This window comes from Tachyglossus aculeatus, chromosome 5 (genome assembly GCF_015852505.1).
Source record: "Tachyglossus aculeatus isolate mTacAcu1 chromosome 5, mTacAcu1.pri, whole genome shotgun sequence".
NCBI lineage: Eukaryota > Metazoa > Chordata > Mammalia > Monotremata > Tachyglossidae > Tachyglossus > Tachyglossus aculeatus.
The window spans coordinates 69,863,255-69,886,197 of NC_052070.1; the positions used below are offsets into that span (position 1 = coordinate 69,863,255).

The following is a 22,943-nucleotide window of genomic DNA, read 5'->3' on the forward strand; positions in this document are numbered from 1 at the left end:
GGCGAGAGGCAGCAGAGTCGGGGACTTTGTGCGTTGGGAGAGAGCAAGAGCCCTAAATGAACCCAAAGGACACTGGCATTGACCCGCTTTCCTTCTCTCTCGTCCCGGTGATTTCCTTTCTTCCTCCTACCCGTCGTCTCCCATCCCCCCATATTTTATGACAGTTGTTGTGAGGGACAGGATGTATTTCCTGCCGAGTCAGTCAACCAACCGGACCTCTTAGGAACGGTGGCTTTTCCTCCAGGAAAGTAAGAAGGTAGAGCGGTCGAGGTATTTGAAATTTTGCTTTTGTACTTAAGGACGATGAAGTGAGTAAGAGCCGGCACTGCCGTTTTGCTCGTTTCATCCGCTCGAATTCAGGGCAGCCGCTGGTATTAGAAGCTGTCATGGATAGATGAGTGCCATTTCCAGTTCAGTATTAATTAGGTAATTTCTCATGGCAGAACACACCTGCTAATCCTTGAAAATGACATGGGACAAAGGGCAATGAAATGTTAAAAAGGCCACTCCGGTGAAGATTGCTTGTAGACTGTAAACACCTCATAGGCAGGGATTTTGTCTGCCAACTCTGTGTCGTACTTTTCCAAGTGCTTAGTAGAGTGCTCTACACACAGTAAAAACTCAGTAAATAAGCTTGTTGTGGGCAGGGAACGCGTCTGTCGAACTCTGTTATGGTGTACTCTCCCTAGTACCATGCTCTTCACCCAGTAAGTGCTCAATATGTACAGTTGATTGATAAATACTATTGATTGCGTGGCCAACCTTAAGCTGTACTACACCTAGGCTGTAGATGTTGGGAACCAAGGAATGCAGGGGAGAATAATCGGTGCGTATAAAGGCAAATGCAGACACGTTCTTCATTGCAAAATTGTGTCTACAGATAGGTAATCGCTATACCTGGCGGTGTCTGACATGCTATCACCCTTTGATCCGCATCAAGCAGTCGATACGAGCTCGGTTTCATTTTGCTTCGGAAGTCGGACGGTGAATGGAATTGTTTGTTGCTTGGAATTTGTAGATGCCCATTTCTCCGTATGCTTGTCAAACGTTGCTCTTTGGTCTTAATCCAAACGGGCAGCTGTTACCACTTGATATCCAGTAAAGGCCCTGGCAGTATTCATGTTGGTGAAGGAAAGCGATCTGCCTAAACCCTGGAGAATTTTTGAGGAAGGGATGATCAAATTGGGGAGGAAGGGAGCTCGGATGGCTCTTGAGGCTCAAGGCGGTGGTCTCCCCTGAATATATCTCGGCGGCTATGGGGGGTTGCCCGAATCCGTTAACCCTCTTGGAATTTGACAACTCCTTCCATCGAGGCGTCTGTAGAAGCAGAGCGGGTTGAGATTAGCCAGCACAGCGGAGAATACCAGTGATGTAAATGTGCCTGCCTGTATTTTAGAAATCGAACTCTGTAATTTTCATCACAATTATTTTAAAAATTTCCATATTTCCATAATGTTGGGTGCCCCCTGTCCCCCTCCACCCCAGAGTCCCATTTTCTCTGAAATGTATGTGGTTTCTAGGCTCACTTACCCCTGTGGTTTTTCCCAGCATTGGCGCTGTTTGGGCGGGGTGACGTTTGCAACGGACGCATTCGGTGATTTTTGTGCTTAAGCGGGGCCCAAACGGAAACATATGCCTTTCTTCATCCCCTGACACTCTCCCACTGCAAACCCAGGTGGACAATATAAACAGTTTGTTGTGGCAACACAAATATTTCTCTTCATGGTGGAGAAAATGCTTATCCGCTGTATTCTACTCAGTGTGTAGTGATGACCAATGTAACAGAGAATTGAACCAGTAAAAGTATACTGTCCCGGTCGTGTTAAATTTGTAACTTTACGTGCGGAGCCTACTCACGGATCACATTTCTGGGCCTGGGGTGGGAGTGACGGTGGGGTTGGGAGGGTGAGCGGGTTGGGGGGGGGTGGCCATATTTATTTCAGTGAAACCAAATCTGTCTGAGTCGGTCACGTTATTCCAGTGTTTGTCAAGAACCGGAGGCCGGGTTACTAAGTGGGGAGAAATGGATTCCGTCCCTGAAGCGGACTGACTGGATCTCTGCCGGCCCTGGTGGGCCTGTTGGGTTCGGTTCATTGGAGCGAAAGGGATGGCGGGTCCCCCCCGGGGGGTCAGCTCGCCCGGTGGGCGCGGACCCTTGGCTCAGGAGGCGGCTTGCCGCCGAGCCGATGGGCTCCAGGGTCTCGGAGGGCTTCTCGCCCGATCTTGGGGCCATCCCCCGAGCGCCGGGTCCGGTGGGACGGAGGCCGTGGGGCTGCCTCGCCGGCGGGTTTGGGCCGCTCGTCCGCGTCTCACTGGGGTGCCAAGCCGCCCCCGGTCCCCGATCCCCTCCCTCGAGTAAGTGTCGTGCTCTTGCTGTACATGGTTTACCATTCAAATCTGGTTTGTATGTTTGCAGACGGGATCGTTGACTGTGTGAATAATCTCTCATTCTGAGTTTGTAACTCTTCACCCTGTTTATTCTCAACCGACACGAGATGTTTTAATGAAAAAAAGAACCATTATTAAAGGTCTGGTCTCTTTCCTGTTTCCGTTAATGTTTTTAACACTCTTTCCCTTAGGTAAGAAAAATGTTTCGGGCCCTGCTGATGAGAGGTTGGCACTTAGCGATTGGGAATTGTTATCTGTTAATCAATCAATCATATTTATTGAGCGCTTACTGTGTGCAGAGCACTGTACTAAGCGCTTGGGAAGTACAAGTTGGCAACATTTAGAGACAGTCCCTACCCAACAGTGGGCTCACAGTCTGTTAAGAGAGCACTGTACTAAGCGCTTGGGAAGTACAAGTTGGCAACATATAGAGACAGTCCCTACCCAACAGTGGGCTCACAGTCTGTTAAGAACCAATGCCCATTTCAGGTGGTTGGTTAATAATAATAATGCGTGTTAAGCACTTACTATGTGCCAAGCACTGTTCTGAGCACTAGGATAGATACAAGTTAATCAGATCAGACACATTCCCGGTCCCACATGGGGCTCACATTCGTCCCCATTTTACAGATGAGGTAACTGAGACCCAGAGATGTGAATTGACTTGTCCAAAGTCACACAGCAGGCGAGTGGCGGAGCTGGGATTAGAACCCAGATCCTCGGACTCCTTAGCTCGTGCTCTTTCCAGAAGTGCTTCATCAGTGTTGGCTCTTGTGCTCTGACATTTTTCACTTCTAGCTTTCTCTCACTGAGGCAACTTCTTGGCTTCTGGGTGCTTGTAAGGAATTTTGCGGGGGCAGAGGTAACTTTGTTCTATTTTTTAGCTCCTCTAACCCTGCCCAACTATACCCTGTAGTCTCCCGGAGAAGCTCTTATGACCTTCAAATTTTGCTTTAACGTTTCTGCAGTTTTTGGACCCGTACTTCAAACGTTCCTGCTGAGCTTCATACGTGCAAGATGGAAGCTTGAAAATTGGTGTCTCTCGCTCTTGTTTAGAACAGGTGAGGTGGCTGCAGTAGAATGACTCCGAAGCCAAGGTGAACCAAAATGACTCCAGTAGTTGCCAGCAGAAGGGATGATTTAAGCGCTCTGTGAGAAGCAGTGGTTTGGGAAAGACTGGACATAGTGGGGAAGGGCAATTAAGCATTACTCCCCACTCCAATCAAACAATCATATTTATTGAACGCTTACTGTGTGCAGAGCACTGTGCTAAGCACCTGGGAAGTACAAGTTGGCAACATATAGAGACAGTCCCTACCCAACAGTGGGCTGTGATCAGTCACAACCCACTTAATGTGAGCAGGGGAAAGATATAGTACTTACTTCCCTGCTGAAGCTCTCATTTCTCTAGACTTTAAACTCGTTGTAGGCAGAGAATGTGTTTTTTGTTACATTGTACTCTCCCTGGCGCCTAGTACAGTGCTATGCCCACAGTAAGTGCTCAATAAATGCGATTGAATGACTACAGGAATTCATCTCCCTTTCAAAAAAAAGAATGAATATGAATTAACTCATCAATCTATAGCCTTTTAATTAGTTCACTAAGGACGAGCGATGCTTGGCCTGCAGAGGTAGGTAATCAATCAATCAATCGTATTTATTGAGCGCTTACTGTGTGCAGAGCACTGTACTAAGTGCTTGGGAAGTACAAGTTGGCAACATATAGAGACAGTCCCTACCCACAGTCTCACAGTCTAAAAGGGGGAGACAGAGAACAAAACCAAACATACTAACAAAATAAAATAAATAGATATGTACAAGTAAAATAGAGTAATAAATATGTACAAACATATATACAGGTGCTGTGGGGAAGGGAAGGAGGTGAGATGGAGAGGTAAGCAGCATGGAGTAGTGGTTAGAGCACGGGCTTGGGCGTCATGAGTTCTAATCCCGGCTCCACTACTTGTCTGGCGTGTGGGCTTGGGCAAGTAACTTCACTTCTCTCTGTGCCTGTTACCTCATCTGTAAAATAGGGGATTAAAGACAGAGCCCCAAGAGAGACAGGGACTGTGTCCAACCCTTTTTGCTTGTATCCACTCCAGGGCATAGTAGAGTACTTGGCACATAGAAAGTGCTTAACAAATACTGCAATTATTATTATTTCCACCAGCCTAACTAATTGGTCCCTGGCATGCACCTTCTTGACACCAAACAGGGGAAGCTGCTGCAGCTACTCGACTTAGAATGGTTCTTCTTTTCTGCAAGACGGCCAAGCGAAACTTAATTTTAGGTTTTTTTAAAATGGTATTTGCTAAGTGCTTACTTTGTGCCCGGCCCAGTACTAAGCACTGGTGGAGAAATAAGATAATCAGGTGCTACATTGTCCTTTCAGTGGAACAGTTGGAGGCTGAGAAGGGTTGTAGCTTTGCCCAAGCTTTAGTGTCAGGAAAGGTGAGACGTGGAAGTTTTGGATGGCTCAGAGTCCTTCTGTTTGACTGTAAGCTCATTTAGACTGTGAGCCCACTATTGGGTAGGGACTGCCTCTATATGTTGCCAACTTGTACTTCCCAAGCGCTTAGTACAGTGCTCTGCACGCGTTCAATAAATGCGATTGATGATTGATGATGATTGTGGGCAAGGAATGGGTCTGCTAATTCTGTTGTACTGTACTCCCAATCGCTTAGTACAGTGTTCTGCACATAGTAAGCGCTCAAAAAATACCATTGATGATGATGTTTTGCTTCTAGGCCCCATGAAGGAGCATGGCCTAGTGAATTAGAGCACAGGCATGGGAGACAGAAGGACCTGAGTTCTAATCCCAGCTCTGCCACTTGTTTGCTCTGTGCTTTAGCTTCTCTTAGCTTACTTAGCTAAGCAAGTCAGCTTCTCTGGGCCTCAGTTACCTCATCTGGAAAATGGGGATTAAAACTGTGAGCCCCATAGGAGACATGGACTGTGTTCAATGGCTTATATCTGCCTCAGCCCCTTGCACAGTGTCTGGCACATGTAAGCACTTAGCAGATCCCATTTAAAAAAGGGGGAGTAGAAGACGAATACCCCCTCACCACCTCCTCTCCCATTTTGAGGTACCTCCACCTCTCTGAGGCACGACGAGGAGTAAATTTCTGAGCACCTTTGATAGAGAACAATAGCAGAGTCTAAGGAAGAGAGACGAACAGCAGGAGGAGGGAGGATTAGTTTTAGAAGAGCCACAATTTCCAAATTGAGCTAAATTATCCCCTGTGCGTAGTACAGTGCTTGGCACAGAGTAAGCACTTACTAAATATCACAAGTATCACAAGTAGACAAAATAGACTTACTAAAAAGACTTACTAATAGACTTATAGTCTAATAGACTAATAGTCTACTTAGTCTAATTAGACTTGTAGTCTAATAGACTAATAGACTTACTAATAGACTTACAAAAGTAGACTTACTAAATATCACAAGTATCACAAGTAGACAAAATAGACTTACTAAAAAGACTTACTAATAGACTTACTAATAGACTTATAGTCTAATAGACTAATAGTCTAATTAGACTTATAGTCTAATAGACTAATAGTCTTACTAATAGACTTACAAAAGTAGACTTACTAAATATCACAAGTATCACAAGTAGACAAGTGTCCTCTATCTACCTTTGATAGAGGACAATAGCAGAGTCTAAGGAAGAGAGACGAACAGCAGGAGGAGGGAGGATTAGTTTTAGAAGAGCCACAATTTCCAAATTGAGCTAAATTATCCCCTGTGCGTAGTACAGTGCTTGGCACAGAGTAAGCACTTACTAAATATCTCAAGTATCACCTACTCACCACCATCTGTGCATGGACCCGTGAAGTTGAGAAGCAGCGTGGCCTAGTGAATAGACCACGGGCCTGAGAGTCGGAATGACCTGGGTTCTAATTCCGGCCCCACCACCTGTCCGCTGTGTGGCCCTGGGTAAGCGGTCACTTATCTTCTCCGTACCTCACTTACCTCATCTTTAAAATGGGACTTAAGACTGTGAGCCCCATGTGGGAAATGGACTGTGTCCAACCTGATCAGCCTTGCGTCTACCCCAGCGGATAGTACAGTGCCTGGCACATAGTAAGCGCTTAACAAATACCCCCCAAAAAGTTTTTCATTTTTTTTTATCAGGTTCTTCAAAGGACGAAGAAGTAGAGTCAAAAGCCGAATGACTCGCCTGTCCCACGAGGGGCAAATATGTGAGTGGTTATGTAACTAAAATATCGTCACAGATGCACTAGAGCCAGTTGGGGTTTGCAGTGGGATTTATGTGGGAGCCAGTGCAAATCCTTCTCCTCTTTCTGCTCTTAGTACCCCTACCCCAGCCAGACTGCAGATAAACAGAGAAGCAGCGTGGTTCAGTGGAAAGAGCCCGGGCTTTGGAGTCAGAGGTCATGGGTTCAAATTCAGGCTCTGCCAATTGTCAGCTCTGTGACTTTGGGCAAGTAACTTCACCTCTCTGTGCCTCAGTTACCTCATCTGTAAAATGGGGATTAAAAAAATAATAATAATGGTATTTGTTAAGCGCTTACTATGTGCAAAGCACTGTTCTAAGCGCTGGGGAGGAGACAAGGTGATCAGGTTGTCCCATGTGGGGTTCACAGTCTTAATCCCTATTTTGCAGATTGACTGTGAGCCCCCCATGGGACAACCTTATCACCTTGTAACCTCCCCAGTGCTTACAACAGCACTTTGCACATAGGAAGCGCTTAATAAATGCCATCGTTATTATTATTTTTATTATTATTATAAACAAGTGGATGCAAAGCTGGGGGCAGTGCTATGGAGTGCTAAGGCCCCACCTTTATTTGGCACAGTACTTATTGGGGCGAAAATATTTGCACCCTAACAGAGTTGGCTATCGCGGGGCTGCTGGAGAGGCTAAGAATTGAATCTCGTGGAGGCTGACACCAGAAAGCTACACAAAAGGGAGGTGGGAATGAATAAACAATTGCCTGCTCTGCTGCCGGACCAGCTTTGGAAATGGAAATGGTGGTCTTTCTCCTGGTCAAGATGTGTGAAGCTTGCAGTCACACTCACTCCAGGGGTGATTGCCATTTCCAATCCCCTCCCGGCCTCCACAAGCTCCGATGGTCCGGCCACCTCTGTCCCAACAAGTTTTCTGTTAAACACCACCACCGACTGAAAGGCGAAAGATCCCTTTTAAGGAAATGATTTATTTGGCTTCACCCTTTCTGCCTGAGACCTGAGCCCCCTGAAAGCGGAGTGAATCACACAGGCCGGTGCATGTCCGTCTATCCGTGCCCGGGTTTTCCTTTTTTAACTTCTGGACCAGTTGTTGACCAAAAATAAATCCCATTCCTCAACCATATATGTCCCGCAGGCTGGTCTTGATTGGGAGTCGGGTCAGGGCCCCGAGGCGCCGCTGCAGTTGGGAGATCGCACCAGGGCCGCCGCTGCTGCTGCGTCTCGCTCCTCTAGCAACGGGTTTTTGTCCCAGCCATGCACATAACCCAGCTCAATCGAGAGTGTCTGTTACATCTCTTCTCCTTTTTGGACAAAGACAGCAGGAGGAATTTAGCCAAGACATGCTCCCACCTGCGAGATGTGTTTCTGGATCCTTTACTCTGGCCCCTGTTGAGTTTTAATTCCTTAATCGAGCTGAAGAAGGATAACTTTCTCCTGGGCCCGGCGCTGAGGCATTTGTCTATCTGCTGGCATTCAAGCAGAGTGAAGGTGTGCAACATTGAAGACTGGCTGAAAAACACGTTCCAGAGAGACATCTGCAGCAAGCACGAAAACCTGGTCAATGACTTTCTGCTTCAAGTTTGCCACAGGTAGGCGGGATGTGGGAAGCAGGCCGTTGGTCACCGGATTTTGCGTGCTGCCATAAGAGTAGGACATTTCGGGGGGGGGGTCAGAATCTAATGTGGAGGCCTACGATCCCCATCAAGTTTTCCTTTCATTTTTAAGAAACTGAAGTGTGATCGTAGCTGGTAGAGGATCCCGAAAATGGTATTTTAGCGCTTACTATGTGTGAAGGCACTGTACTGAGCGCTGGGGTAGAGTTCATCAGTCCATGTCCCACGTGGAACTCAGTCTTAATCCCCACTTTACAGGTGAGGTAACTGAGGCGCAGAGAAGTGAAGTGACTTGTCCAAGGTCACACAAGCAGACACTTGGCAATGGGGGGGATTAAACCCAGGTCCTCTGATTCCCAGGCCTGGGCTCTTTCTACTAGGTCTCGCTGCTTCTCCACCATTCTTTCATTCATTCAGTTGTACTTATTGAACACCTACTGTGTGCAAAGCTCTGTACTAAGCACTTGGGAGAATACAATATAACAACAGACACATACCTACCCATAGTGAGCTCACTGTGAGGGAGGATGAATGAAAGAGCAAATAAGAGAAGCGCAGAAGGGAGTGATGATGATGATGCCAACTTGTCCTTCCCAAGCGCTTAATAAAGTGCTCTGCACACAGTAAGCGCTCAATAAATACGATTGATTGATGATGATGATGGTATATGTTAAGCACTTATTATGTGCCAAGCACTGTTCTAAGCACTGGGGTAGCAGTGAAGCAGCGTGGCTCAGTGGAAAGAGCATGGGCTTTGGTGTCAGAGGTCATGGGTTCGAATCCCGGCTCCACCACATGTCTGCTGTGTGACCTTGGGCAAGTCACTTAACTTCTCTGAGCCTCAGTTACCTCATCTGTAAAATGGGGATTAAGACTGTGAGCCCCACATGGGACAACCTGATCACTTTGTATCCCCCCCAAGCGCTTAGAACAGTGCTTTGCACATAGTAAGCGCTTAACAAATGCCAACATTACACTGGGGTAGATACAAGGTAATCAGGTTGTCCCACATGGGGCTCCCAGACTTAGTGCCCATTTTCCAGATGAGGTAACTGAGGCCCAGAGAAGTGAAGTGACTTGCCCAAAGTCACCCAGCTGACAAGGGGCAGAGCCGGGATTGGAACCTGCGACCTCTGACTCCCAAGCCCGGGCTCTTTCCAGTGGGAAACGAGAGGAGGGCTTAGACAGGGAAGGCTTCTTGGAGGAGATGTGCCTTCATCATTCATTCATTCATTCATTCATTCAATCGTATTTATTGAGCGCTTACTGTGTGCAGAGCACTGTACTAAGCGCTTGGGAAGTACAAGTTGGCAACGTATAGAGACGGTCCCTACCCAACAGTGGGCTCACAGTCTAGAAGAGGGAGACAGAGAACAAAACCAAACATATTAACAAAATAAAGGCATTTGTTAAGTGCTTTCTATGTGCAAAGCACTGTTCCAAGCGCTGGGGAGGATACAAGATCATCAGGTTGTCCCATCATCATCAATCGTATTTATTGAGCGCTTACTGTGTGCAGAGCACTGCACTAAGCACTTAGCACTGTACTAAGGCATTCAATAAGGCATGAAGTTCAGGTATTCATGAAAACCACTCAATACTGAATACCCAGGCTGGAGCAGTGTGGAGAGATTTGACAAACAGGCCTCAGAGGAGGCTTGTGGCAGTACTTTGGTTCTCTGCTCCAGTGACGCCTGGGAGGAGCCAAGTGAGTGACGGAGGGGAAATGGAAGTAAAATGGAATTGCAGGAGGAGGAAGAGGATCATTCAGTCACATTTAGTGAGCACTTACTGTGTGCAGAGCACTGTACTAAGCCCTTGGGAGAGTACAATATAAAAGATAAAAGGATAAAGGAGTTGCCGCTTGGGAGAGTACAATATAAAAGATAGAAGGATAAAGGAGTTGCCGTCATGTTTTTGATTTTGGTTGGTTTTTGGTTTTTAAAAAAATCTGATCTTGGTCACTTCCGGGTTTGAGCAATCATCATCATCATCATCAATCGTATTTATTGAGCGCTTACTGTGTGCAGAGCCCTGTACTAAGCGCTTGGGAAGTACAAGTTGGTAACATATAGAGACAGTCCCTACCCAGCAGTGGGCTCACAGTCTAAAAATACTTCAATACTTCACAAAGCGCCTCTGAGAGGGGAAGGAATCTTGGTTATGCCGTGCTGCCTTATGTCAGAGGAAGGCTCTAACTGTTGAGAAAGTGTTCACACGCTGAGTTTTTAAGGCTAAAAATTCCCATTGTAATCCACGTGACAGACCCTTAACAAGCTCACCAGGGAAAGTATAACTGGGAATCAAAGCAAAATCCTCAGCCACAATCAGGCAAGAGTGGAGCAGGCCTAGCTACAAACAAATCGTGACAGATCACCCCAGCCAGAAGAGCACACTAACAATCCAAAATTAACAAGACAGAGAAGATGCTGGCATATAGATTTGGGACAACAATTATGATCTGTTTTATTTCCCTCTTTCTCCTTAAGCCCCATGGACACGGATAATTTTTTCCTCTTTCTCCTTAAGCCCCAGGGCTCACATTTTTTTTTTCCTATGGTATTTAAACGCTTACTATGTGCAAACACTTTACTGTTAGGGTAGCTACAAGCTTAACGGGTTGGAAACAGTCCCTGTCCCAAATGGTCTTATTCCCCATTTTACAATGAGGTAACTGAGGCCCAGAGAAGTGAAGTGTCTCGCCGAGGTCACACAGCAGACAAGTGGTGGAGCTGGAATTAGAACCCAGGTCCTTCTGACTCCCGGGCCCAAGCTGTATGCACTGGGCCATGCTGCTTCTCAAGAGAAGCAAAGATTGTCCGGATCGGGTTAGTGCTTTCTTTTTCTGTTTCTGTGTCGCACCGCTTGCCGGTCTGACTCGAATGTGGCACATCAGCTAAGAAAAACAATAGTCAAATAGGAGCCGCGTGAATCATATATCATCATCATCATCAATCGTATTTATTGAGCGCTTACTGTGTGCAGAGCACTGTACTAAGCGCTTGGGAAGTACAAGTTGGCAACATATAGAGACAGTCCCTACCCAATAGTGGGCTCACAGTGGAACAAAAGCAAAAATCTTAGGCCTTGATCAGAGTTGCTCCGTCTGCAAAACAGAAACCTGCCTTTATGCCTAGCCCTTTCAATGCCCCACCCCTAACGCAGACTTTAATCTGTCACATTTATCGAGTGCTTACTGTGTGCAGAGCACTGTATTAAGTGCTTGGGAGAGTACACTGTAACAGACACTCTCCCAGATCACAATAAGTTTACAGTCTAAAGGGGGGAGACAGGCATAAATAAATATGGATTTGTACGTAAGTGCCGTGGGGCTGGGAGGGGAGAGGGATAAAGGGAGCAAGTCAGTGGAAAAAAAGGAATCAGAAAGACCTGGGTTCTAATCCCAACTCTGCCACTTGTCTGCTGTGTGACGTTGGGCAAGTCGCCTCATTTCTCTGCATCTCAGTTCTCTCATCTGTAAAATGGGGATTAAGACTGTGAGCCCCATGTGGGACGTGGACTGTGTCCAACCTGATTAGCTCCTATCTACCCCGGCGCTTAGAACAGTGCCTGTCTCTATATGTTGCCAACTTGTACTTCCCAAGCGCTTAGTACAGTGCTCTGCACACAGTAAGCGCTCAATAAATATGATTGATTGATTGGCACATTGTAAGCACTTAACCAATACCATTTTAAAAAAAAAAAGGAAAAGAGCGCTTAGGGCGTTTTGGAGGAGATGGAGGACTTTAGCCTAATAACTAGCTTGCAGATCTCTGAGGGATAAGAAAAGAATACGCATCAGCAGATTCAAAAGGGAGCTAAAGAGCCACTACATTCAATGGCTTCCAGGCCGAACCAAAAAATATACCCAAAGTCAGAGTAGTTTCTAATAAGAGAGTGGGACTCACAGGACACCGGCCTGGGACAAAGACCAGCCTACAATTCCTTTTCTCAATACTTGCTAAGAGAACCTTGCTTGGAGTGCCAGCCTGTATAGTGGGGAAGTCAGGGAACAAAGGAAAAACACTTTAAACGGTGTTGGTGATTCAGTTTGTGACAGAAAATCCAATTCAGCCAGTCTGCTGCCATTCAGGTTTAATACATGCCGTATCCAGCAGCGGTATGGGCTGAAACAGGAGTGAAAGTATCAGCTCACAGGTCACTTTCCTTTAAAAACCAGTTCTCCATTTATCCTAAATCTCTGTCCTGGAAGCAATGAACTTGCCTCTTGTAATAATAATAATGATAATAATGTTGGTATTTGTTAGCGCTTACTATGTGCAAAGTACTGTTCTAAGAGTGGGGGTAGCTACAAGGTGATGAGGTTGTCCCACGAGGGGCTCACAGTCTTCATCCCCATTTTACAGATGAGGGAACTGAGGCCCAGAGAAGTGAAGTGACTTGACCAAAGTCACACAGCTGACAAGTGGCGGAGCCGGGATTTGAACCCACAGCCTCCGACTCCAAAGCCCGGGCTCTTTCCACTGAGCCACGCTGCTTCCCCAGGCTCTTAGGACACAAACTGAAGGGCCAGGGCAGTGGGCATTTAGCAATGTAAAAGGATTAATACCACCTTATGTGGTCAAGAAGGTGGCCTAATGGAAAGAGCCCAGGCCTGGGGTTTAAAGGACCTGGGTTCTAATCCTGCTCTGCCACTTGTCTGCTGGTTGACCTTCAACAAGTGACTCAACTTCTTTGTGCCTCAGGTGCCTCATTTGTAAAATGGGGATTAAGAACATGAGCCAGGTACTTGGGTAATAATAATAATAATAATGGCATTTATTAAGCGCTTACTATGTGCAGAGCACTGTTCTAAGCACTGGGGAGGTTACAAAATGATCAGGTTGTCCCAAGAGGCTCCCAGTCTTAATCTCCATTTTACAGATGAGATAACTGAGGCCCAGAGAAGTGACTTGCCCAAAGTCACACAGCTGACAACATTGCCAAGATCCGCCCTTTCCTCTCCATCCAAACCGCTACCCTGCTCATTCAAGATCTCATCCTATCCCGTCTGGACTACTGCACTAGCCTTCTCTCTGATCTCCCATCCTCGTGTCTCTCTCCACTTCAATCCATACTTCATGCTGCTGCCCGGATTATCTTTGTCCAGAAACGCTCTGGACATATCACTCCCCTCCTCAAAAACCTCCAATGGCTACCGATCAATCTGCGCATCAGGCAGAAACTCCTCACCCTGGGCTTCAAGGCTGTCCATCACCTCGCCCCCTCCTACCTCACCTCCCTTCTCTCCTTCTACTGCCCAGCCCGCACCCTCCGCTCCTCCACCACTAATCTCCTCACTGTACCTTGCTCTCGCCTGTCCCGCCATCGACCCCCGGCCCACCTCATCCCCCGGGCCTGGAATGCCCTCCCTCTGCCCATCTGCCAAGCTAGCTCTCTTCCTCCCTTCAAGGCCCTGCTGAGAGCTCACCTCCTCCAGGAGGCCTTCCCAGACTGAGCCCCTTCTTTCCTCTCCCCCTCGTCCCCCTCTCCATCCCCCTGTCTTACCTCCTTCCCTTCCCCACAGCACCTGTATATATGTATATATGGTTGTAGATATTTATTACTCTATTTATTTATTTATTTATTTATTTTACTTGTACATTTCTATCCTACTTATTTTATTTTGTTGGTATGTTTGGTTCTGTTCTCTGTCTCCCCCTTTTAGACTGTGAGCCCACTGTTGGGTAGGGACTGTCTCTATGTGATGCCAATTTGTACTTCCCAAGCGCTTAGTACAGTGCTCTGCACATAGTAAGCGCTCAATAAATACGATTGATTGATTGATTGATTGATTGGCGGAGCCGGGATTTGAACCCCTGACCTCCAACTCCAAAGCCCGGGCTCTTTCCATTGAGCCACGCTGCTTCTCCTGGGGCTCACAATCTTAATCCCCCTTTTACAAATGCTTAAATTTAAACAACTACCCTAAAAACGAGAGAGAGAGAGAGATGGTGGGTAGCTTTCCGGGGCTTTTACTGAGCTTAACAAATACCATCATTTTTATTATAATTATTCTAGACTGTGAGCCCCTCTCTGTGAGCTTAACTAATACCATCATTTTTATTATAATTATTCTAGACTGTGATTCTCTCTTTGTTGCTGAATTGTACTTTCCGTGCACTTAGTACGGTGCTCTGCACACAGTAAGTGCTCAGTAAATACGATTGAATGAATAAACTTGCTTTACGCCCTGTAATTATAGAGACAGTGAAACAAGACAATGGAAAGCAGCTGTGAGGCAAACATAGGCACTATTTCACCCACCTTAGGTGTGTGTGAGGGGGTGGGGGCTGCTTATATTCACAGCAATTGGGGCATCATCATCACCATCAATCGTATTTATTGAGCGCTTACTATATGCAGAGCACTGTACTAAGCTCTTGGGAAGTACAAATTGGGTCAAAAGGCCTGGCTGTCTAAACAAGCCCATGGGAACAAATGTTTGACTAATAATAATACTTGTGGTTTTTAAGTGCTTTCTATGTCCCAGTCACTGCGTTAAGAACTGGGGTAGATACAAGATTATCAGGTCCCATATGGGGGTCACATTCTACGTAGGGAGCACAGGCATTGAATTCCCATTTTGCAGATGAGAGAACTGAGGCACAGAGAAGTGAAGTGACTTGCCCAAGATCTAATGCCGGTAAGAAGTGGAGCCAGAAGTAGAACCAAGGTCCTCTTTTTCCCAGGTTTGGGCTCTTTCCACCGGGCTGCATTGTTCCACTAAAGGAGCAGCTGCCTCAGTTGCAGAGTTTCCTGCACCGAGCAACAGCTAATGGAGGGAGCCCCCGGCTCAGGGAAGGGTAGATCAAATGTTTTCTGTTTTCCACGTCAACAGGCCCAATCGGCTGTCTATAAAGTGGGGGTTATTATTAAAGAACTTCCTCAAAGAGAAAGAAAGTAACATAATATAACCGATCTAGAGGTCGACGGTGTGATGTAATGAGAAAAAAGCCCTTTATAGGCAAAAAAAGAATTTCTCCGAGCGTTCTCAGAACGCACCTGACTTTTTAATGCTTACCTCGTCTTTATGCTTGCGTTTAGCCTAGTGCTTCACGCCCGATGCCGTTACTGTTGCTAACCAGCCCTCATGACTGTGATAGTTTCACAGTGCCTTCGTAGTGATCTACTAATAACCCCCCAGTAGCTGGCTGTTGCCTTTCAGATCCTGTATATATGTTTGTACGTATTTATTACTCTATTTTACTTGCACATATTTATTCTATTTATTTTATTTTGTTAATATGTTTTGTTTTGTTGTCTGTCTCCTCCTTCTATACTGTGAGCCCACTGTTGGGTAGGGACCATCTCTATATGTTGCCAACCTGTACTTCCCAAGCGCTTAGTACAGTGCTCTGCACACAGTAAGCGCTCAATAAATACAATTGAATGAATGAATGAATAATAATAATACCCTATATCTACCCCAGTGCATAGAACAGTGCTTGGCACATAGTAAGCGCTTAATAAATACCATTATAGAGAAGCAACGTGGCTTAGTGGAAAGAGCCTGGGCTTGGGAGTTAGAGGTCGTGGGTCCTAATCCTGGCTCCGCCACTTGTCAGCTGTGAGACTTTGGGCAAGTCACTTCACTTCTCTGTGCCTCAGTCACCCCATCTGTCAAATGGGGATTAAGACTGTGAGCCCCACCTGGGGCAACCCGATAACCTTGTATCTATCTCAGCGCTTAGAACAGTGCATGGCACATTCATTCATTGTCGTATTTATTGAGCGCTTACTGTGTGCAGAGCACTGGACTAAGCGCTTGGGACGTACAAATTGGCAACATACAGAGACGGTCCCTACCCAACAGTGGGCTCACAGTCTAGAAGGGGGAGACAGAGAACAAAACAAAACATATTAACAAAATAAAATAAATAGTAAGCACTTAATTAATACCATCGGCCCCATGGAGATTCATGGCCAGCATGATGGTATTTAAGTGCTTTCTATATGCTAGACACTGCTAGGGTGGACACAAGCAAATCGGTTTGAACACAGTCCCCGTCCCACATGGGGTTCCCAGTCTCAATCCCCATTTGACAGATGAGGGAACTGAGGCCCAGGTAAGTGAAGTGACTTGCCCAAGGCCACACAGCAGACACGTGTCAGAACTGGGATTAGAACCCATGACCTTCTAACTCCCATGCCTGTGGTCTAACCATTAGGCCATGCTCATACATGCTACTGGCTCTGCCTGCTCTATCTGCCCCTCCTCAGGGCCCCTTCACTCTTACAATAATAATAATGACGGCATTTATTAAGTGCTTACTATGTGCAAAGCACTGTTGTAAGCACTGGGGAGGTTACAAGATGATCCGGTTGTCCCACAGGGGGCTCACAGTCTTTATCCCCATTTTACAGATGAGGGAACTTAGGCACAGAGAGTTAAGTCATCATCAATCGTATTTATTGAGCGCTTACTGTGTGCAGAGCACTGTACTAAGCGCTTGGGAAGTACAAGTTGGCAACATATAGAGGCGGTCCCTACCCAACAGTGGGCTCACAGTCTAAAAGGGGGAGACAGAGAACAAAACCAAACATACTAACAAAATAAAATAAATAGAATAGATATGTACAAGTAAAATAGAGTAATAAATATGTACAAACATACATACAGGATGACTTGCCCAAAGTCACACAGCTGACAATTTTTAATGCTTACCTCGTCTTTATGCTTGCGTTTAGCCTAGTGCTTCACGCCCGATGCCGTTACTGTTGCTAACCAGCCCTCATGACTGTGATAGTTTCACAGTGCCTTCGTAGTGATCTACTAATAACCCCCCAGTAGCTGGGATTTGAACCCATGACCTCTGACGCCAAAGCCCGGGCTCTTTTCACTGAGCCACGCCGCTTCTCTTACAACCTGCCCACCTTCTTAGTGAAGCCTTGCTCTTAATCCAAGGGGTTTATTCCATGGTCTGTCATGCTCTCCAATTAATCCTTGGTCGGGAGAGGGGGCAGCTTGGCCCATTTGGAAACCCCATTAGTAAATTGGCCCGACAGTACCCTTTTAGGGTACAGGGATGAAGTTAGCTATTTTACAGGAATCCTCTAGCTGTTCTAATTCACCTCAGAAAAGAGCCCAGCCTTGGGAAGCAGCCAGTTGTTTCATACACTCGAGTGTCACCAAAGGCGCCGCAACTCTCTGCTGCCCACAGCTTGGGACTCCTTAGCTTTTTCTTGGCGGAAACCACTGTTGAAACCAAGTAGGACTTTGCCTATGACAGCGTGACCGCTGCATCTAAGCATCATCATCATCAATCGTATTTATTGAGTGCTTACTGTGTGCAGAGCACTGTACTAAGCGCTGGGGAAGTACGCTTTGGCAACATATAGAGACAGTCCCTACCCAACAGCGGGCTCACAGTCTAAAAGGGGGAGACAGAGAACAAAACCAAACATACAAACAAAATGTGATTGCGCATGGCCCTGAGAGTCAGAAGGACCTGGGATCTAATCCCGGCTCCACTACATGTTTGCTGTGTGACTCTGGGCCAGTCACTTAACTTCTCTGGGCCTCAGTTACCTCATTTGTAACGTGGGGATTACTAATAATAATAATAATGGCATTTATTAAGTGCTTACTATGTGCAGAGCACTGTTCTAAGCACTGGGGGAGATACAAGGCGATCAGATTGTCCCACAGGGGGGCTCACAGTCTTCATCTCCATTTTACAGATGAGGGAACTGAGGCCCAGAGAATAATAATAAGAATAATAATAATGTTGGCATTTGTTAAGCGCTTACTATGTGCAAAGCACTGTTCTAAGCGCTGGGGGGGGGGGATACAAAGTGATCAGGTTGTCCCATGTGGGGTTCACAGTCTTAATCCCCATTTTCCAGATGAGGTAACTGAGGCTCGAGAAGTTAAGTGACTTGCCCAAGGTCACACAGCAGACATGTGGCGGAGTGGGGATTCGAACCCATGACCTCTGACTCCAAAGCCCGTGCTCTTTCCACTGAGCCACGCTGCTTCTCAAGATTAAGATTGTGAGCCCTATGTGTGACAGGGACTGTGTCCAACCTGATTAACTTCTATCTACCTCAGTGCTTAAAACAGTGCTTGGCACTTAGGAAGCACTTAACAAGTATCATAATATTATTATTAACTTCAGAACACCGGACTGAGATCTAGCTGTCTGTCCGTCTCCTCTCTCCATGCAGTAGCTTCCCCACTGCCCAACAGGCAGCAATGGGGCTGGTCTTCGTTTAAATCCCTCTCCTGCCCTGTCAGATTACTCCGCAGACTCCATCCAGGCCAGAGGAGAAGTACCCGCTGAAAAGAGCAGTGGACAAGCCCAGCGTAGCCTACCTGCGCTCTCACAGAATAAGTGCCATCCCTAACGTCTCTCTTGAGGTATTCAATCCTCAGTTTGCAGAGGAGGGGACTGCCGCTGCCCGGATCATCTTTATGCAGAAACGCTCTGGGCATGTTACTCCCCTCTTCAAAAATCTCCAGTGGCTACCAACCTACGCATCAAGCAAAAACTCCTCACTCTCGGCTTCAAGGCTGTCCATCACCTCGCCCACTCCTACCTCACCTCCCTTCTCTCCTTCTACAGCCCAGCCCACACCCTCCATTCCTCTGCTGCTAACCTTGCTGTGCCTCGTTCTCGCCTGTCCCGCCATCGACCCCTGACCCACGTCCTCCCCCTGGCCTGGAACGCCCTCCCTCCGCATATCCGCCAAGCTAGCTTGCTTCCTCCCTTCAAAGCCCTACTGAGAGCTCATCTCCTCCAGGAGGCCTTCCCAGACTGAGCCCCCTCCTTCCTTTCCCCCTCCCCACCCCCCCCACCCTACCTTCTTCCCCTCCCCACAGCACCTGTATATATGTTTGTACAGATTTATTACTCTATTTTACTTGTACATATTTACTATTCTATTTATTTTGTTAATGATGTGCATCTAGCTTTATTTCTATTTATTCTGATGACTTGACACCTGTCCACATGTTTTGTTTGGTTGTCTGTCTCCCCCTTCTAGACTGTGAGCTCGTTGTTGGGCAGGGACCGTCTCTATATGTTGCCAACTTGTACTTCCCAAGCGCTTAGTACAGTGCTCTGCACACAGTAAGTGCTCAATAAATACAAGTGAATGAATGAATGAAAGTGATGTGACGACTAAGGTCACACAGAAGGTAAGAGGCGGAGTCAGGATAATCAATCAACCAATCGTATTTATTGAGCACTTACTGTGTGCAGAGCACTGTACTAAGCGCTTGGGAAGTACAAGTTGGCAACATATAAGAACACAGGTCCTCTCACTCCTAGGCCCAGGTTCTTTCCACTGAGTACACTGTTCCACTAAAGGAGCACTAGCTCAGGATGGTGAGAATAGGACAGATTGGGGCTGGATTGTCCCTTATGCCGTGGATGCTCTCAACCTCAGTGGCCCCCAGGGTGACTTCAAGTGGGTGCCAACAGCTTCACCCAGGTCAACTGCTGTGAACAGGTTAGTCAATCAATCAATCGTATTTATTGAGCGCTTACTGTGTGCACAGCACTGCACTAAGCACTTGGGAAGTACAAGTTGGCAACATATAGAGACAGTCCCTACCCAACAGTGGGCTCACAGTCTAAAAGGGCTCCTTTAGTCGAAGAGGGCTCCTCCCTCCCTCGTGTAATACAAGGGCAGACTGGATGCTGGCCATGAATCTCCCTGGGGCCGATCAGGCCCAGCCTTTCAATCAATCAAAGGTACTTACTGAGCAATTACTATGTGCAAAGCACTGTACTAAGCACTCCGGAGTTACATACAAGAGAATTAGCAGACCTGCCCAGAATGAGCTTACAGTCTAGAAGGGGCAAGGCCTAGTAGCCCACTGTTGGGTAGGGACCGTCTCTATATGTTGCCAACTTGTACTTCCCAAGCGCTTAGTACAGTGCTCTGCACACAGTAAGCGCTCAATAAATACGAATGAATGAATGAATAGTAGAAAGAGCACAGGCCTGAGAGTTGGAGCACTCACTCAATGGTATTTATTGAGTGCTTACTATGTGCAGAGCACTGTACTAAGTGCTTGGGAGAGTATAAGAGAATTAGTGGACCTGTTCCCTGTCCAGAATGAGCTTACCATCTAGAAGCACTGAGAGTCAGAACACTTCAATCAATCAGTGGTATGTATTGCACGCTTATGTGCAGAGCGCTGTACTAAGCACTTGGGAGAGTATAGTACCAGGGAATTAGCAGACCTGTTCCCTGTCCAGAATGAGCTTACCATCTAGAAGTGGCATGGCCTAGTGGAAAAATCACTGGTCTAAGTCGTCCTAACTGAGCAGCAGTCAGGTGTCCCGGTGGCGATGGGAGTGGATTTCTGCTTCCTGAGACCAGCCCCGTGAGCCAGCACAACCCTGGCCTTTTCCTTGCTTCTCTCCCACTGACTCGGCATCCCTGGTCCCCTTCAGGTGTCCCAACCTCCTTTCACTGATGCTCTCGGGCTGTGGCCACGTGACGGACGACTCCATCACGCTGCTGCTGAGGAGCTGCCCCTACCTCAGGACCCTCAAGCTGGAGAACTGTGTGCGGATCACCAACCAGACCCTGGCCGCCGTCACCGTCTACGGGGGCTCCCTGCAGACGCTCAACGTGGACTTCTGCCGGAACGTGAGCCAGGCGGGGCTGAAGCAGGTGCGGGAGAAGTGCCCTCTGGTGACCCTGAGGGCCGAGAGGAGCGCCGCCATGATCCCAGACACTCAACCCGTGCAGAAGCTGACTCTGGACTGGCCGGGGAGAAAGCACAGCCAGCGCTAACCCACTCGGTATCCCGTTCCCATTATGCCTTCTCCTCACCGTTCTGAAAAACGTTGGATCGCTTTGTTTTCAGGATGTCCCGGCCGGAGCGGGTCTGTCCTCCCTCCAGATGCTCAAAACGATCGCTGCCTCCAAGGAGCTGGGAATGATGGGGGGGAATGGCCAACTTCCACTTGGATTGGATGCAAGGATTCTCCTTACCCTACTCTGCCGTCTCTATCTGAAGTCCAGATTGCCCCCGCTTTGAAGTGCATGTTTTTGATTCATGCTGAAGATGATCCTCCATGAGGATGATGGGAGAAAGGCTTGAACAGGCTGATAAAAGATTTCAGTTGCGGTTGCCTAGGACTTTTTTGTAAAACAGAGTCATTGTTTTCCTTAGGAAACGGAGTATGTCTTGTTCCTATTTTCTTTTTTTTTTTGCTGACTTTTTTCTTCAGGACAAGCCCCCAAAGACATCCCCCCAACCCACTTCTCTTCCCTAAACCTTGGTAACACCATGTCCGACTGGAGACTGAACAACGATGAGGGAGTTGTGCCCCATTTTACCTTTACTGCAGGGGTACAGCCTGGTAGATTGTCCAATGGGTCCATGGGTTTTTCTGAGGCCTCAGATGAGAGGAATCAATCTTACTGAGCACTTACTGTGTGCAGAGCACTGTACTAAGTGCTTGGGAAAGTACAATATAGAAGAGCTGGTAAATCAGTTCCCTGCCTACAGTAAGCTTACAGTCTAGAAGGAATGTGATGGAGGTATTACAGGCAAATAGCCGTTACCCACCCAAATGGAAGGGCAGAACCCACAAAGGTACAATTTAAGTCTCTACAGACCCCAGAAATGGTCTCCAAGACCTCACTGTCCATCTGCAAAAGGTGGCTTTGGATGATGGAGAGGAACTCTGCTGCAGCAACTGAACCAAGTTCTACTTTCCCTTCTCTGGGCCTCAGTTTCTTCATCTGCAAAATAGGGATGAATTACCAGTCCTTCCTTCTCCTTCTTAGTCTATGAGCTCATGTGGGACGGGGATTGATAGACCATGGATCTATGCCTGTGCTTGGCACACTGTAAGTGCTTAAATACCACAACTATTATTACTATTATTGGGCTCATGAGAGGACACTTGCTCAAGTCAGGAGAAAAAAAACCAGTTTGGTGACGGCGGGAGGCTAGCCCACCACCTCTTCATAATCCCTTCACAAGGCGATTCCATCCAGAAAAATACAAGTTTCCCTCACCCTCAGCTCACCCTTACTTGGACCCTTTATCCCCAACAATAAGCCAGAGTCCTCTATCTTGAAAATGAGGGGGTTCTCATCCTCTCCAGGGAAGATCTGGAAAGTCTCAGCTAGCCAGATAATCTGCTTCATCACCACAATAGCCCAATGCAACCAATACATTCACATTTAAACACATCACCTGTTGCTCACCTTGAAGGAAGGAGGCTTAAGTCATCCTCACATTCACATTACCATCTAAACACATTCACATACCTGTTGTTCACGTTGAAAGCAGGAGAGTTAAATCATCCTGTTATCTGTTCCTGTGGCTGCCTGACTCAGGAGGGTGCTAATGAAAGGTTATTGGTCAGTCACGAATCAACTATCTAATTTTATAAAATTGCTTCTATGCATGGCATCGTTCTAGGAAATTTGATCACCTTATTTTTTACATTTCAAGAACTTCCTGCCTTCACTTCTTTGGGCTTTATTCACATATTTGTCAGAGACCCAGCCCTGCGCTTGTTGCAAAACAGCAAAGAACTTTCAAAAGAAAAGGCTCCTAAAATAATAACGATGGCATTTGTTAAGTGCTTACTATGTGCCAAGCACTGTTCTAAGTGCTGGGGTAGAGAAGCAGTGTGGCTCTGTGGAAAGAGCCTGGGTTTGGGAGTCATAGGTTATGGGTTCTAATCCCAGCTCTGCCACTTGTCAGCTGTGTGACTTTGGGCAAGTCACTTAACTTCTCTG

General features: G+C 46.9%; 1 protein-coding gene across 1 annotated transcript; it reads left to right on the forward strand.

Moving 5' to 3' along the window:
- The first annotated feature begins 7,748 nt into the window (after positions 1 to 7,748).
- FBXL22 (F-box and leucine rich repeat protein 22) lies at positions 7,749 to 21,335 on the forward strand. Its single transcript, XM_038747110.1, has 2 exons — positions 7,749 to 8,195; positions 20,630 to 21,335. Exons 1-2 carry the CDS (start codon positions 7,861 to 7,863, stop codon positions 20,973 to 20,975), a joined length of 681 nt encoding a protein of 226 aa, XP_038603038.1. The 5' UTR covers positions 7,749 to 7,860; the 3' UTR covers positions 20,976 to 21,335.
- Positions 21,336 to 22,943: the final 1,608 nt, after the last annotated feature.